The sequence below is a fragment of the Epithele typhae genome, assembly GCF_022376455.1.
Source record: "Epithele typhae strain CBS 203.58 chromosome Unknown BXZ73scaffold_5, whole genome shotgun sequence".
Classification (NCBI taxonomy): domain Eukaryota; kingdom Fungi; phylum Basidiomycota; class Agaricomycetes; order Polyporales; family Epitheliaceae; genus Epithele; species Epithele typhae.
Window position 1 is genome coordinate 418,048 of NW_025954196.1, and position 14,149 is coordinate 432,196.

Here is a 14,149-nt window from a genome sequence, read left to right on the forward strand (position 1 = left end):
ATGCCCGGCGATAGCCCACGTGCGAGAACACTTGAATAGATAGCTATGTTAGAACAACAGCTACGCAAACGAAAAGGGTGTGGTGGGTGGGCACGAGAAACTTTGGATGGATGGTAGACTGATGATACGGACCCGCAAAATATTCCGTTCGCTTAGCCACCTACTTATGGCCGTCCCCCTCCTACTTGTCGCCGCCATTGCTTTATTCTTGTCTGCCTTCTCCTACAAACGGAGCGAGCGCGCGAGTTTCTCGTAGTCGGAGGCGTAGCGGAACAAATCGTCGACATCGCGGAAGCCCATCGGGACCTTCAGATCCTTGAACGCATTCACATCCCCTTGAGCACGGGCATGAGCCAGACGCAAGTTGGCACATGCAGCCAACAAGCCATATCGCGCCTCATCCAACTGCGCGATCGATCGAAGATGGTGGTGCTTTGCGGCCCCAGTGCGATCTTCGTGGTCCCGGCGGGGACGCTTGGAGGGCGTCTGCGTGTGGTGCGACGGGCCCACAAGGTCTGGATGTCCACAAGCAGGTCCTTCATATCGGCGTCGGAATCCATGGTTGACTGTACGAAAGCACGCGCCTGAACGCGGTCGTACGTGAACTGGAGCGGCTCAGTCTCGACGCCCGCGGGGCGGGAGAACCCTGCACCATCGCGGAGCGTAAAGTCTGCCGTAGTGCTCCGTTCGAGGATGTAATCCACAAAGCCCTCGCCGAGGGCACGACAGCCAGGGGGGGCCCTTAACGAGCTCGAAGGCGGTGCCGCTGAAGACCGCAAGCAGGCCACACGAAGCCACTGGGGGGCAAGAGTTCAGCACGAGAGAGAAGCAGAAAAGGCACTGGAAGACATACGAGAAACAGAGCCCTCATTGCGAAAGCCGTACAGCGCGCAGTCCACCTCGTTGCGGCAAACAATGCACTTGTACCCTGAACTAGTGGTGGCGCAGCGGTCGGATGAGCCCTTGCGGCGGCACTGGTCACACAGGCTGGCAAGGTGCAAACGTGATCAGCTCTGGACAGCGCACTGGGAAAAAGGCACGAATGCACAAGGACTGAGAAGCTAATGATGACTTTCCGCGTGCGGTAGTCCTTATGGAGCCCCGCCCTCGCACCCAACTTGCCCGTTGACAGCCGCCCCGCTCGCCGACCCTGTTGGCGGAGAAGAGACCGACTTCCATGTGCGCGCCGTTTGGCGGTTGGGAGAGCTGTAGTTGCGCAAAAACGCAGCCTGCATTGACAAGCTCCTGCACCATATAATCGCGGTCGGTGACGAAGCACGAGTCTTCCATGTTGAGGTCCTGGAAAACAGCCCACCAGCTGGCCTCTTCTTGGACCATCGTCCAGCCCGAGCGTCGGAGGTACACGGCCCTTGCGACCAGCGCGTTGAGCGCGTCCTCGGCATCGAATGGAAGTCGGTTGGGCGGCGCCTTGCGCAATTTCGTCACCCAAGTCCTCACGAAGAGGTGGACCTGTTCAGGGAAAAGGTCGTCGCTGTGCTACCTGGAGGTCGAAGATCAGCCAACACCGACACCGTGCAGCCGTGAGAAACAATCTGACTGTGGCAATTATACTCCACGGTTTTGTGGAGAATTCGGTGAGCCGCGAGCGATCCCACTTCTCAGTTTTCGGCGGGGGCTGTAACTCTTTCAAGGCAGAGAAAAGCTTTTCTCGATCATTCCCGACAGCAATTGGGGCGGCCTCCCACTGTGGGAGGCGTGGAGCGTGAATAAGATGACGGACCAGACTTGGGGTGATGGGAGTGGCCATGTTGGAAAGCAGTGACGAGGTAGTATGAGTGTACACATGTACGATCCAGGCGCCTTAGGCTACGTACATGCGGCAGGCAGGAAAGGTCCGTGCGTGTAAGCTCACGTGGCATTGTGGTGTTAGGCGCGTCTGTTTGAGGCTCGCCGACCGCATACTTATTCCACCCTCCGCGCTCGGGAACGGCGGAGAACACATCCGTGGTGCAGGACAGGGCGGATTTCATACCAGACCGATGAGAGTCTGCGGATGGAGTCGAGCATCCGCCCCCAACTCAGCGCTCGGCCTCTCTCCCCCGAGCCCACGACTGTGGAACTGCCGAATACGAATGTCATATATCATATAGCAAATTCACTCATACACATTCCGACCGACCGGAGCCTTTCATCGCACCGTACTCGAATCCGAATTCAATGTTACCGATTCACCGCTGCGCACTCGATGTGAGTTTCCGACCTAATTTCCACCAGTCCAGCTACCGTTCCAACTCCCGTAAGCAAACCAGCCAGACAGCCGTGGATAGGTACGAAAGAACTCACACAGCCGGACCAGGGATCGGGTATGCACTCGTGTTCGAGTAGACGTCGTACGCAATTCCAGGACTGTCGGATGCCAGTAAGCGCGAGCTCTCCCTTGTGCAATGCAGACACTTACGTCGTCGCGGTGTACGCGCCCGGGAAGGACACCAGTCCGCTCGTCGGCAGCGCCGTGCCCGAACCAGTGACCTTCACTTGAATGCACGACGGGTAGAACTGCGCGCCCGGGTACGTGTACGCCGCGTGGAGCGCGATGCTAGAAGGCGCGAGCGTGTCGCCGACGCCCTCATCAGCGCTCTGCTCTCTGCCGGACGGGGATGGCGAGGCGCAGGCTCACATCTCGTGCCGGATCAGGTACTGCCCCGCCTGGAGCTTCGGCGGAATCGTGAATGTGTAAATCGACTTCGAGGCCGTGAGCAGGTCGGTCGCCGCCCAGAGCCCGCTTGCCGTCTTGCCGGCCTCAGCCACCTTGAACCACACGGCGCTGCAAGCGTTCTTAGTGAGGATAGTGCATGAGCGTGCGACAGAGGAGGATCACGTACGAAGTGCCGGGCTTCCACTGCGTGACGTCGCTCGGCGCGCGGGCCATGTATGTGATAATAGGGCCCTTATGCCTGTCACACATCGTCGTTGTCAGTAAATGCGAAAAGCGATGCGAGGAGGTGTATCTCACGAATCTGGCCAAGTCGTCCAATTGAGAGCCATCTGGGATCCCGCCGCTACGGTGGCATAGATTGGAGCCGGGGACGAGCCAGGCGCGCCGCCATCGGTGTAACCATTGCACTGGATGCTGAAGAAGAAAACTCTCAATCCATGTCAAATGCGACTTCACAGAGAACCTACTCGATCAGTGAAACATCGGTAACCGGGCCTGCGACGAAGCATCTCAGCGCATGCTACGAGGCCGAGCAAAGATTGGGAGATCGCTCACCATTTCCGGGGATGGGGCGAATGATCCTCTGGGGAGTGGGACTTGTGTATGGGTCAGAGTACGGCAGGTAGCCAGTGTAGTGAGTGGACCCCACGGCGACGTCTTGGACGTAGCCGTGCGCCTGCACAGAGGTGGCGGAGAGAGCCGTGAGTGCAAGAGCGCAAAGAATTGAGAGCATGCTTGCGAAGTGGCACAATGCTGACCCACAGCGAGCCGCAAGTCAGCTCTTTATACCGCGCAGTGCGAGCCTACCGTTCGTGCCTATCCGTACGTCGCATGATTGCGAGTATCAAGTGTTTTCCTCGCCAAGTGTCGCAATGACGGTCGAGAACCACGGAGCGTTAATACGGTTGCTAGCGGTCCGTCACAGTGAATGACAATCCCTATCATTGGATCTTGCCGTGGGGGAAAGAGAAGCGTTGTGAACGAGGCATAATTGCCCGAACGAAGCGTTGATCCGCAGACGTGTGTCACTTGCCATCGTCCACCGCGGTCCCGCGATCTTGGCAATTGAGATTGAGAAACAAATGACGCACTAGCGGAGCTTTTACGGGCGACGATGCACCGAAGTGGTAGCACACCACTGCTCATTCAGAGGACGGCTTCCGAGTCACCTTTGAGAGCCTCGTGCGTCAGAGCATCAGAGATCTGTAACAAGAACGGGAGCCACCTCCAGGGGAAGTTCTACCGGAACGTATGTCTAGACTTGGGTCTCATGTGATGCAAGCACTAGAATGCGGGTACTTGCACTGTAAGGAGAAAGTTAGCAGGCAGATGACGAGCGGAACAGCGGAAGGGTATACCAAGGATTCTTCTCGCGAAAACCTGCAAATCACTTGGGCATATGACCCACAAGCAGAAAGATAAGATCACCATCACCATCACTAACATCGAGCGCCGCGGCTGCATGTGTAGGTTCTGAGCACGCAATTCCCCGCATGAACTACGTCGGCTGTGATCGTAAAGAGGAGAACAGTTGCTGGCATGGGCGCGTAGATTGCGTGTCGGAGTTTCAAAAATGAAACACGGTTACGGCGCTTATTCTCGTACTCAACGTCATGCACTTGATCAGATCGACAACTACAGTCAAGGTGTTCGATGTGGTTGTCACACAACGGCTATGCTCTTATTTGATAAGTATCTGCCACATCTCGGGTGTTTTCCACCTTCCTGAATCCACTACGGGACCCTGACGAGTTTCAGGATTTCGCTCGTTGAGCGCTCGCTCGCACTAGTAGCGCTACTAGTGCTAGCTCCACTCCGACCGAGAAGCCCTACGTTCCCTTCTCGCGTCTCTCGTAGAGCACGGCGGCTGGGGTGCCGACTTTGGTCGGAATTCGTAGGCTTTCCACGGATTCCTGCGCCGTCACTCTCGCTGACCATCGCGTCCGGCGCTGTTTCTCTACCCGCCGTCGCCAAACGCTGTAGCTTACAGGAAGCAAACCAGCCTCTCGAACAACAGAACAAGGATTTTTCCATCGAGTATATGTGGCTGACCGGATCGTGGGTACTCACCCCACGAGACAGTGTGTTGACAGTTTGACTTATTCACGCACAGGGAGTGGGTATGCTCACGGATGAATGAAGCGATTTCGGTGTCCGAAATCTTTCTTCGTGTCCTCTGACTGTCTCCGTGCTGCAAGAACGTCTCCGCATACAGCTACTACGCCCGTGCGAATTAGAGCTAATTTCCAACTGCGAGACCAAACTTACTCCTCCTGTCCAAGGTGGTTACCGCTCGCTGATTCTTACGGCCTCTGGCGGCAAATCGACCGCTTCCTGTACCGATCGGACGATACATCGCACTGACGGCGCGCTACAGCCCTCTTGGCCTCCTCCAAATGGCGCTGACGAAAGTGCATAAAAGACTCCCAGCATCACAGAGCAACAGCAGGATCCCACACCTACTCTTCGCTTTTCCAACACACCCACCTCATCTTCTCCCTTCAGCCCCCCACCTCTACATCGCCATGTCCTTCAAGACCCTCTACACGGCTATCGTCGCTACTCTCATGGTCGGCGCCGTCCAGGCTTTCAACGGCGACGGTGATCCCCACACAGTGCCCTCCTCGCCCGTCTTGCTGACCTAGACTTCCTCCAGCCACATTCTACGAGCCCAATGGCGGTACCGGTGCCTGCGGCCACCCCATCCAGAACACCGACTTCGCCGTTGCCCTCAACCCGACCCAGTACGCGGGTGGTGCCAACTGCGGTCGCACGATCACCGCCCACTGTGAGCTTAACGTCCCCTGTAGCCGTCCTCCCGCCGAGTGCTTTACTCAATCCGACTTCCGTCGCAGTCCAGGGTGCTAGCGTCACCGCCACCGTCCAGGACCTCTGCCCCGGCTGCGGCAACGGCGGCATCGACCTCACGCCGAGCGCGTTCCAGCGGCTCGCGAGCCTCGACAGGGGCCGCATCCAGGTCGAGTGGGACTTCAACTGAGGTCGTGGCGGCGCTGTCGCGACGTAATAATAATTCCACATCTACCGTCTCTTTATTCTGCGATTAGACGTCTTGTACTACAGTCTCAGTAGATGTATTCAGACCAAGTGGAGTTTCGGTTCTTAATAGACCTCTTCCGGTATTTCGGACGAGTTCATCAGCATCATCAACTTGTGTGCGCTTTCCGCAGTGTGAATTCTATACCCTGAGCGCAAACTACAAAGCCGAATCCATCTGAAAGCAGTGCATCCGGTCGTCCGGTTCCGAAGCGCCGAGTCCCCGAGTCCCGACCGCCCAATCTGGTGGCACTGCCAGATCATCAACTCCTCTTTTCATCGAACGACGACCTCAAGTCCAAGGGCATGATTCCAGTCCTCGCCTATTTGCACCTTCCCAAGGACCACTTCTTTTCTGATCATGAGGTTTCGTTCAAGGTGCTTGCAGCGAAGAGCAGCAGCTGGCGTTTTCGATCGCCTCGGCCACACCGCACAATTTCAACAGGACCGCTGCACGTTCGGACGACCGGAGCGCACACGGGTTGCTAGAAGCACTGGGAGCAGTTCAGTAGCCTCGGTCCGCGTCTGTGCGCTGGCGGCAGCGGCCACGGCGGTCCGCTCGCACGGCCTTCTCGTGGCGCTACGTCACTACCGCCAACCACATCTTACGCCCGGGTACTAGGTGGGTCTGTTCCACGCCGAGACAGGCTCTGACATGGCACGCAGAACTCAGACAAAGATGATCATGCATTAATTGGACACTGGCTGTGGTCTGTCCGCATGCTGGGTCGCAAAGGTGCCGTAAAACATCGCGGAAGCTCGCCAGGAGGATTTCCAACCACTCGCACAACCTGCCACAGCGTGGACGGCGGCGCCCCGCCGTAGGGACATGTGGACGCGGTGCTTACTGTGTTATGCACATGCATGTGCGCGAGAGCCGAGCAGGGCCCTCGGGCATTCAGCCAGCAACTCAGCGTTGCGCGTTTGCCTCACCGCGCCGCGCGGCGGCAACAAGACGCTCTGGGTGCTCGCGTGCATTATGTAGCGAGAGCGTTACTTCTGTAACCTGTCGTACCATCTAACCAGTCGTGGGTTAGCACGGCGCACGTGCGCCTCGGTGCAAATCGTGGTGAGTCCGGAAAATCCAGAATCAACACCTGCGGCAATTTGATTTACTCATCGCCTTTACAGGTTTGCTGTTGCTAGCAGGCGTATAACCGCGCTGCAGTCTGACTGCTCTCGCCTTGGGTGGTCATAACCAAGGCGCATCTTTGGCAAATGCTCGAACTCGCGTTTATAGGAGGGCAACTTCTCCTTTCTTAAACATCGTCGAGTCGATATTGGCAAATACGCCGGAGGCAGAGATGGACAACGACACCTCTGGAAGGATGTAATCCCACTTCTGCGGTCTGCGCTCCGCTCGCGGACGCAGGATGGGCGCCGTTGGACCGGGTCTCGGGCAGGCTAGCACTCCCGGAACGAGTATTGGTCTTCAGCTGCGACCGCCCTTTGTCCAGCCTGGCCTCCTATGTCAGCGAGAGCCTCCTGGCAGTCGAGGATGATTTCAACATGTGCAACGCAGCGCCGTTCCGCGGGTATAAAGACTGGTCCAAGACGCACCATAACAGCAGGATCTCATCCTACCAGCCTCTCTCAGCCTTCCAGCACTCCAACACCCTCCTCTTCATTCGAAGACCACCTCACCCTTTCACTTCTACTCAACATGTTCTCCAAGACCTTCGTCGCCACCCTCGTCGCCGCCGCCCTCGCCGGCACGGTCCAGGCCTTCTCCGGTGACGGTGGGCCGCCCTCTCCATCCCACCGTACCCCTCCGAGACCGAGCTCATGCCCTCCTCTCCTCCAGCCACCTGGTACACCCCCAACGGCGGCTTCGGTGCCTGCGGCGCCCCCAGCCAGAACAGCGACCTCGTCGTCGCGCTCAGCGCCGACCAGTACGCCGGCGGGGCCAACTGCTTCCGCCACATCGGCGTGCACTGTACGTCGTTTTTCTCCTCTGTTCCCGTTCCGGGCTGACTCCGCCTCCGCAGACCAGGGCAAGTTCGTCGACGCGACCGTCGTCGACCTCTGCCCCGGCTGCGCCTCGGGCAGCATCGACCTCTCGCCCTCCGCGTTCCAGCAGCTCGCGAGCCTCGACGTCGGCCGCATCCAGGTCACCTGGAACTACGAGTAGAGGGTCGCGCGGAGCCGCTCTCCTTTAAGAAGGACAGACGGAACGTTATAGCCGAAGGGTCTAGTTAGACACGAGTTTAAAGGATTACGGCGGGCCAGACACCGCTGTGTATGATGCACCGGTGTCACGGCCGGAATACATTTGTTGCTGCTACTTCTCGCGCGCACAAAGCCCGCGCCTGACGTGGGCACGCCGCCAAGTCCCCTGTTCGTCGAGACGAGTGTCAAGACGAGTTGGTTCCGTCCCTGGCCATGACGTCCGAGGGGGGAACCTGACCGAAGGCAGTCCGCACTGGTCGCCGACTGGGGCGCGGCGACGGACGAAGCACTTTAAACAAGCGTCGATCGCACAAGCGAGCGCATTCTGTGGAGCCGCCGAGACGGCTTGCCACAATTCCGCGCCGGCCCGGGGGAGGCCCGGCGTGGTTACACGGTTCACGCGAAATTGGGAGCAGTCGCGACGGAGCGCGAGAACTTGTCGAGATGGTACAGTGTCCAACATTCGACATCGCTTCGCTCGCAGGGCTTCCCCGGACAGGGCAGCCCCGGTGCACGCGGGGACCTCCGGTGAAACCAGGCGGTACGCGAAGCACGACGGGGCGACATTTATGCCTCTTCGCGCGGAGGAGGACCGTACAGCCCCGCGAACGAGGGTGGCAGACGTAGTGCTGCGGGGCACGTTTGCGAAGCGTTGAACGTTGAGTGTGGCCACCGCCTCTGCGCCACCACGTCATGTGGGGCGGAGAATGTCGCGGACCGAGGAAGCGTAGACTAGCGTGATGAGGCGATGGAAGCTGACGACGGGGGTGTGATCCTGCGCAAGAGCTGAACGTGATAGTCGGTGATAAGAGCACTACACAGCATCGACGACCATCGAGGCGCGCGGGCATCCAATTCTCCACTCTGCTCCACGGTCAGCAAGGCAAAATACAGTCTAATCGAAAGCGGGCGACGGCCGGTATCGATCTAAGTCCTCGCCCGCGCGCGCCATCCACTGTCTAACCGGTCGAGCAGCGACTGGACCTCCTTGACCGCGCCTTTGCGTTCCTTGCGAGCGGTTTCCCACTCGCCCTCGGCGGTGATGGCGTCGAGCCGGAGAAGGCTTTGGAGGAGGAGCTCGCCGAGACGAACGTGCTCGTGGGCGAGGTCTGCTGGAGGGCGAGCGGTGGAGGCCGCAGCGGAGGCCGGCCGAGGAGGAGGGGCAGTTGGTGTGGGCCCGGGGCCGACGTGGGCGGCAGAGGCGGTGGGGGCGAGAGCGGCGAGGAAGGAGTCGACGTCGGGCTGGAGGGTTGCGCGGACTTTGTCGAGCTCGGACCGGATCTGGGAGAGGATGGTGTCTTCCGTGCGAGGCGGCTTCTCCTGGAGGGACGCCCTGGACGAGGGGGGCTTGATGGGGTCGCCGCCGCCAACGAGGGCGATGGTGCTGCCCGGCTTGAGGGAGTAGGCGGACACTGTCATGGATGAAGCCAGTGACGTCAGCGCGCGAAGGTCACAGGACGCGGCAGACGGGGGAAAGAGGTCGGCAGTGACGGCATCTGCTCTCGTCCCCACCGGTCTGCGTCCCGAGGCGGCGACGCGTGCGTGCGCGGAGATGAATCCACTCGGGACACGTGCATCGATCGCCCCCGGCGCGTCCGCAAAAAGAGGCTCACGTCGCCCCGCAGCAGACCAGGACAGCATCGGGCGTGTACTCACCCGGTGCGTTGTCGTCCTTCATCACCGCCCCGGCGTGGATAAGCTTGAACGAGTCTCGCGGCAGCTGCGTGTACGCCGCGATCTCATCTCGCAGCTCGCCCAATTTTGAGGTCGGTGGAGGCAGGGTAAAGCGGAGTCTGCGAGCGCGGCCAACGCGTGTGTTCGCGCCAGATGGACGACGGAGAGAGCCCGCATGGTGGATGAGCCGTTAGTACGCTGCGGACGGGAGCAACAGAGTGGCAACGCAACGCACTTCTCCCTGCCCCATTTCACGTTGATGCTCATGTGCTTGCTCTTCCGCCTGCCTGATCCGAAGATGTTCTTCGCCTGAAGGTAAGCGACGCTGGCGAGAATGAGAAGGAGGGGGACGACCGCTGCGCGGGAGTCAGAAGCGGAACAGGGTGCGAGTCGCACAACGTACCGAGCTGGACGGGAGAATACAGGGTGGGCAGATGGCGCGAGGCGCGGGAGGGCAAACACTGAGGCGACGGGACGGACGAGGACGAGGGCTGGCGCACGCGTCCGGAGCGTTGTCCTCGGGCGCCCGGGTGCGCTGGCGGGCGTGGTAAGCACCTGCCGGAAGGGGCGGTAAGACTCCGGTTGTTATCTCGTGCTGGGGATCACACCCTCTCCTGCTAGTGTGATGTCATCGTATAATGAACCCGAGCTCGCTGCAAATTTGAATTGATCAGATCCTACTTGCACCCTTACTTATATCTCCTTTCCTCCGTCCCCTCCTCCGCCCGTGTTCTCCCCTCCCGCTGCCCCGCCCTCCTTCCCTGACATGTCCACCCCTCCGCCCCAGGATGGCGCCGTCGCCCGCCCTCCCCCCGTTCCCATCACCCGCCCTGCACCAGCTACTGCGGGCAGGTCCGTCGCCGGCCTTCTCAACAACCGCAGGCTCGTTGGGTCCACTCCCATACCCCCTTCTCTCCAAGCCAAGATGGCTGCCGTGAGCCCACTCTCCTTCTGCTCTCTTATCGACTATTCATCGTTCCCGTCGGCGCCTCCCCATTGTTGTCCGACGTCGCGCCCTCCCCGCACACCAGTTCGCTAGTCGCACCCCCAATAACAATGTCTCCGTCGACGCCGCTACAGATGATCTCAAGAAGGCCGGCATCTCCGAAAGGGCTATGCCCCCACCTCCCCTTCGTGCTCCCGCATCAGCACCCGCCCCCGGGGGGCGTCCCGGTTCGCTAGCTATGGGCGGACTCGCCGCCCGCCGCATGGGCAAAGCCGGGCTTCCCAAGCTAAGCGGAATGGACATGGGCCTCCAGAACGCAGGACTTGGTGGTGGTCGTCCCAACCAGGAGTCCGAACAGCCTCCGCGGCACGGCCCTTCGAGTTCATTCTCGACGCCGTTCGCCAACTTTGGCAAAATTGTGTACGTCCCTCCTTGCTCTTTGCGTCCGCCGCTTTCCTCACGGACTCGCAGCGACCCCACGGGACGCCTCGTCTTCAACAACGCCGTACTGCACGAGAAAGGCGTCGATTTTGTCGGCGGCGCGTCCTTCTCTATCAACATGGCTGAGCTGCAGTTGGACGAGGAATTGGGAAAGGGCAATTATGGAACCGTGAAGAAAGTGTTCCATAAGCCCACCAAAGTGATGATGGCGATGAAGGTGTGTTACCTAGCCTTCGTACGACCATTGCATTCTCAGCACGCTTCCGCAGGAAATCCGTCTTGAGCTGGAGGATGCGAAGCTCAACGCCATCATCATGGAGCTGGACATCCTCCACCGCGCAGTCGCTCCCGAAATAGTCGGGTTTTATGGAGCCTTCTTTATCGAATCGTGAGCGCACCCGATATTATCGTCAATGCTGACGCTAATTTCATCACGTTGGCTCCAGGTGTGTGTACTATTGCATGGAATACATGGATGCCGGATCATTAGACAAGTTGCAAGGCGAAGGCGTACCCGAGGACATCCTGGCCCGTATCACTAGCAGTATGGTTCGGGGACTCAAGTTCCTGAAGGATGGTCTCCAGATCATTCACCGTGGTGAGTCTCACTCATTTGCTACGACTACGCGATGTTCACACAGCACGGTATCAGACGTGAAGCCTACCAATGTTCTTGTTAATCGGAAGGGTCAAGTTAAACTGTGCGACTTCGGAGTTTCCGGGCAGCTTGAGAAATCGCTTGCCAAAACTAACATCGGCTGTCAAAGCTACATGGCCGTGCGTTTGTACTCTCTAACTTCTGGCACCGCAAGACTAAAGTCACTTCTTCCCCCAGCCCGAACGGATACGAGGCGAATCTCAGAACAACGTCGGAACATATACCGTTTCGTCAGATGTGTGGTCCCTTGGATTGTCGATCATCGAAATGGCTCTCGGTCATTACCCGTACCCACCCGAGACCTACGCCAACGTGTTCGCTCAGCTCACTGCAATCGTCGACGGCGACCCCCCAGAACTTCCTGAAGACTTTACGGGGACTTCCAGAGACTTTGTTGCCCGTTGCCTGCACAAGATCCCTGATAGACGAGCAACGTACACTGAACTGCTGGTTCGTACCCTCGTTTTGACGCGCATCAAGCCTCGTAATGATTGCTCCGTCACAGGAGCATCCGTTCCTGGTTGAGGACGTCGGTCGCGATGTAGACATGGCTGGGTGGGTGGAGAAAGCGATAGAGGCACGCGAGGCTCGTATCCGAGCACATATCGAAGCTCAAAATCAAGAGCCAACGTCGTAGACCCTCAGCGAACACGGGCCCCACACCACAGCTCGCGGACTCGAGGCTGATTTGCCTCGTCTGCATGTACTGGCCGCTTCGCCCGGTTTCAGACGTCAACCACCTGGCTTATACCGGGGTCAAACATCTTCAGACCCCATCGCTACTATCCTTCGTCTCGACGCTTCCCAGCACACACACCTACCCACCAAGACGTCGTCTGCGGCTCCAGGACCACACATTCCGCTCGCACTTCGCCTCCAACCCGATCCACACGATGTACCTCGCACGTGCATATCTCCTACCGACGTCCGGACAGCTGTTACGGTGGATAGATTGGTCGTGGAGCTTGGTGTTGGGCTTTGGCTGTGACCGGGGCCTTCGCGATGGGTGACTCGCGCCATGTTGCATGTCGTTCGACGCCAGGGGCGAGTACTTTGTCGTTTCTTGCTTGGCGTCCATGATGTATGCGTCGGGCTCGCAGGCGACGGGGATTCCGGCTGCAACTATATATCATAGTCGCGGTATATTGCACGCATGTATATACGGTTCATCCATCCTCGCGACGTACTGGTTTGCGTGCGCAGGTGGATGTGTAATGTCTACATATTCTTATGGTGTCTTTAAATGTGATATTCGCGTCAAAACCGTTCCGAGTGACCTAATAAGTGGTATGCGACGTCCACAGAAGAGTGGCCGTAGAACGCATGTCACGTGGCGGCGCGAAGTGACACGTCCTCGGACCAGTCGCGCACTGAAACGTTCTCCCCGTCCCTCGACGTGTTCTCTGCGCTACCCGGCCTTGGCAGATATTCAGCCCTCTGCTGCAGGCGGCGTTTGTATTCCATCCTAGTTTCCTACTCTCTCGTCTTCCAGCATGTGGCTTTCAGATGGGCAAAGTGCGTCGTCCATATGCTCGCATGCCTCATGATTTGTTCACCCCCGGCTCCGCAGAGATCGGTGTCGCGCTCACGACATTCGGGGGCCTCTTCATGCTCCTGGGGGTGATGCTCTTCTTCGACGGCGCGCTGCTCGCCTTGGGAAACGTATGTCCACCGCGCCCTCTCTCGTGGATCCGCCTCGCCTGACACTCCGCCTGGTCGTGTGCCCCACACGTCCTTCACCGCAGATCCTCTTTATTTCAGGGCTGACCCTCATCATCGGGCCCCACAAAACGTTCTACTTTTTCGCGCGGAAACAGAAGCTGCGTGGGACGCCTGCTTCATCGGCGGCATCCTCCTCGTCTTCTTCAAATGGCCGTTCGTGGGCATGATCGTAGAGACCTTCGGGTTCTTGAACCTCTTCGGGTGCGTATCACGCTCTTCGCCCACCCTGCACGCACCCTGTCCCCTCCCCTCCCCACCGCATCCCCCTACCTCCCACGTCATTCTCGCGCCTGTGTCCCCCGCGTCCAGGGCTCGACTGACGCACGGCCGCAGGGATTTCTTCCCCGTCATCCTCACCTTCCTGCGCCAGCTGCCGTTCGTCGGCCAGCTGCTGAACATGCCGTACATTCGGGATGTGAGTGCCGTCTTCATTCCCCTCGCGCGCACGTCCGCTGACGCCCCGCTCTCGCGTTCGTGCAGGTCGCGGATCGGATCGCGGGCTCTCGGACGTCTATTGTATGAGCCATGGTCTAGTGCAATATACTCCACCTATACACGCGACGCTCCGCTCTGGCGCGTGTGTACCGCACGCTCACCGTTGTGCGGTCCGCAGCAAGCTGTGCGACCATACTTAGGACACAGACTGCGGGGCGTGCGGAGGGCTGTGTGCACTGGACACCTTGTTCCTGTTCGCGGTAGACGGACACAGTTCGTGAATAAGTTACGAAGCGCGTCCCTGAATGTTCGACGTTTTTTTTTTTTTTTTTTTTTGTCGTCCTCGTTTAACGCCCTCGAGGGCAGAGCCCTA

At 58.9% G+C, this 14,149-nt stretch overlaps 7 protein-coding genes across 7 annotated transcripts; 4 read left to right on the plus strand and 3 right to left on the minus strand.

Moving 5' to 3' along the window:
• Positions 1–222: 222 nt before the first annotated feature.
• On the minus strand, positions 223–1,768 carry BXZ73DRAFT_97679 (uncharacterized protein; the record flags this gene model as incomplete). Its single annotated transcript, XM_048027451.1, has 7 exons — positions 223–335; positions 407–646; positions 705–797; positions 854–974; positions 1,150–1,497; positions 1,559–1,705; positions 1,742–1,768. The coding sequence occupies 7 exons, from the start codon at positions 1,766–1,768 to the stop codon at positions 223–225; spliced, it is 1,089 nt and encodes a 362-aa protein (XP_047881520.1).
• Positions 1,769–2,221: 453 nt separating this feature from the next.
• BXZ73DRAFT_87908 (glycoside hydrolase family 61 protein) lies at positions 2,222–3,410 on the minus strand (the record flags this gene model as incomplete). The annotated part of the gene is made up of 8 exons (XM_048024762.1): positions 2,222–2,240; positions 2,305–2,367; positions 2,420–2,557; positions 2,639–2,785; positions 2,844–2,915; positions 2,975–3,091; positions 3,145–3,172; positions 3,233–3,410. 8 exons carry the CDS (start codon positions 3,408–3,410, stop codon positions 2,222–2,224), a joined length of 762 nt encoding a protein of 253 aa, XP_047881521.1.
• Positions 3,411–5,202: 1,792 nt separating this feature from the next.
• BXZ73DRAFT_97681 (RlpA-like double-psi beta-barrel-protein domain-containing protein-containing protein) lies at positions 5,203–5,675 on the plus strand (the record flags this gene model as incomplete). Its single annotated transcript, XM_048027452.1, has 3 exons — positions 5,203–5,278; positions 5,334–5,465; positions 5,533–5,675. The coding sequence occupies 3 exons, from the start codon at positions 5,203–5,205 to the stop codon at positions 5,673–5,675; spliced, it is 351 nt and encodes a 116-aa protein (XP_047881522.1).
• Positions 5,676–7,516: 1,841 nt separating this feature from the next.
• On the plus strand, positions 7,517–7,862 carry BXZ73DRAFT_40977 (RlpA-like double-psi beta-barrel-protein domain-containing protein-containing protein; the record flags this gene model as incomplete). Its single annotated transcript, XM_048018676.1, has 2 exons — positions 7,517–7,667; positions 7,720–7,862. 2 exons carry the CDS (start codon positions 7,517–7,519, stop codon positions 7,860–7,862), a joined length of 294 nt encoding a protein of 97 aa, XP_047881523.1.
• Positions 7,863–8,827: 965 nt separating this feature from the next.
• Positions 8,828–9,841, minus strand: BXZ73DRAFT_74553 (uncharacterized protein; the record flags this gene model as incomplete). The annotated part of the gene is made up of 3 exons (XM_048022042.1): positions 8,828–9,312; positions 9,557–9,693; positions 9,810–9,841. 3 exons carry the CDS (start codon positions 9,839–9,841, stop codon positions 8,828–8,830), a joined length of 654 nt encoding a protein of 217 aa, XP_047881524.1.
• Positions 9,842–10,499: 658 nt separating this feature from the next.
• On the plus strand, positions 10,500–12,256 carry BXZ73DRAFT_87910 (kinase-like protein; the record flags this gene model as incomplete). Its single annotated transcript, XM_048024763.1, has 8 exons — positions 10,500–10,508; positions 10,606–10,940; positions 10,992–11,178; positions 11,231–11,349; positions 11,408–11,559; positions 11,614–11,738; positions 11,797–12,069; positions 12,125–12,256. The coding sequence occupies 8 exons, from the start codon at positions 10,500–10,502 to the stop codon at positions 12,254–12,256; spliced, it is 1,332 nt and encodes a 443-aa protein (XP_047881525.1).
• Positions 12,257–13,112: 856 nt separating this feature from the next.
• On the plus strand, positions 13,113–13,863 carry BXZ73DRAFT_87911 (Got1-domain-containing protein; the record flags this gene model as incomplete). The annotated part of the gene is made up of 6 exons (XM_048024764.1): positions 13,113–13,134; positions 13,190–13,281; positions 13,365–13,443; positions 13,515–13,542; positions 13,675–13,756; positions 13,822–13,863. 6 exons carry the CDS (start codon positions 13,113–13,115, stop codon positions 13,861–13,863), a joined length of 345 nt encoding a protein of 114 aa, XP_047881526.1.
• Between the last annotated feature and the right edge of the window lie 286 nt (positions 13,864–14,149).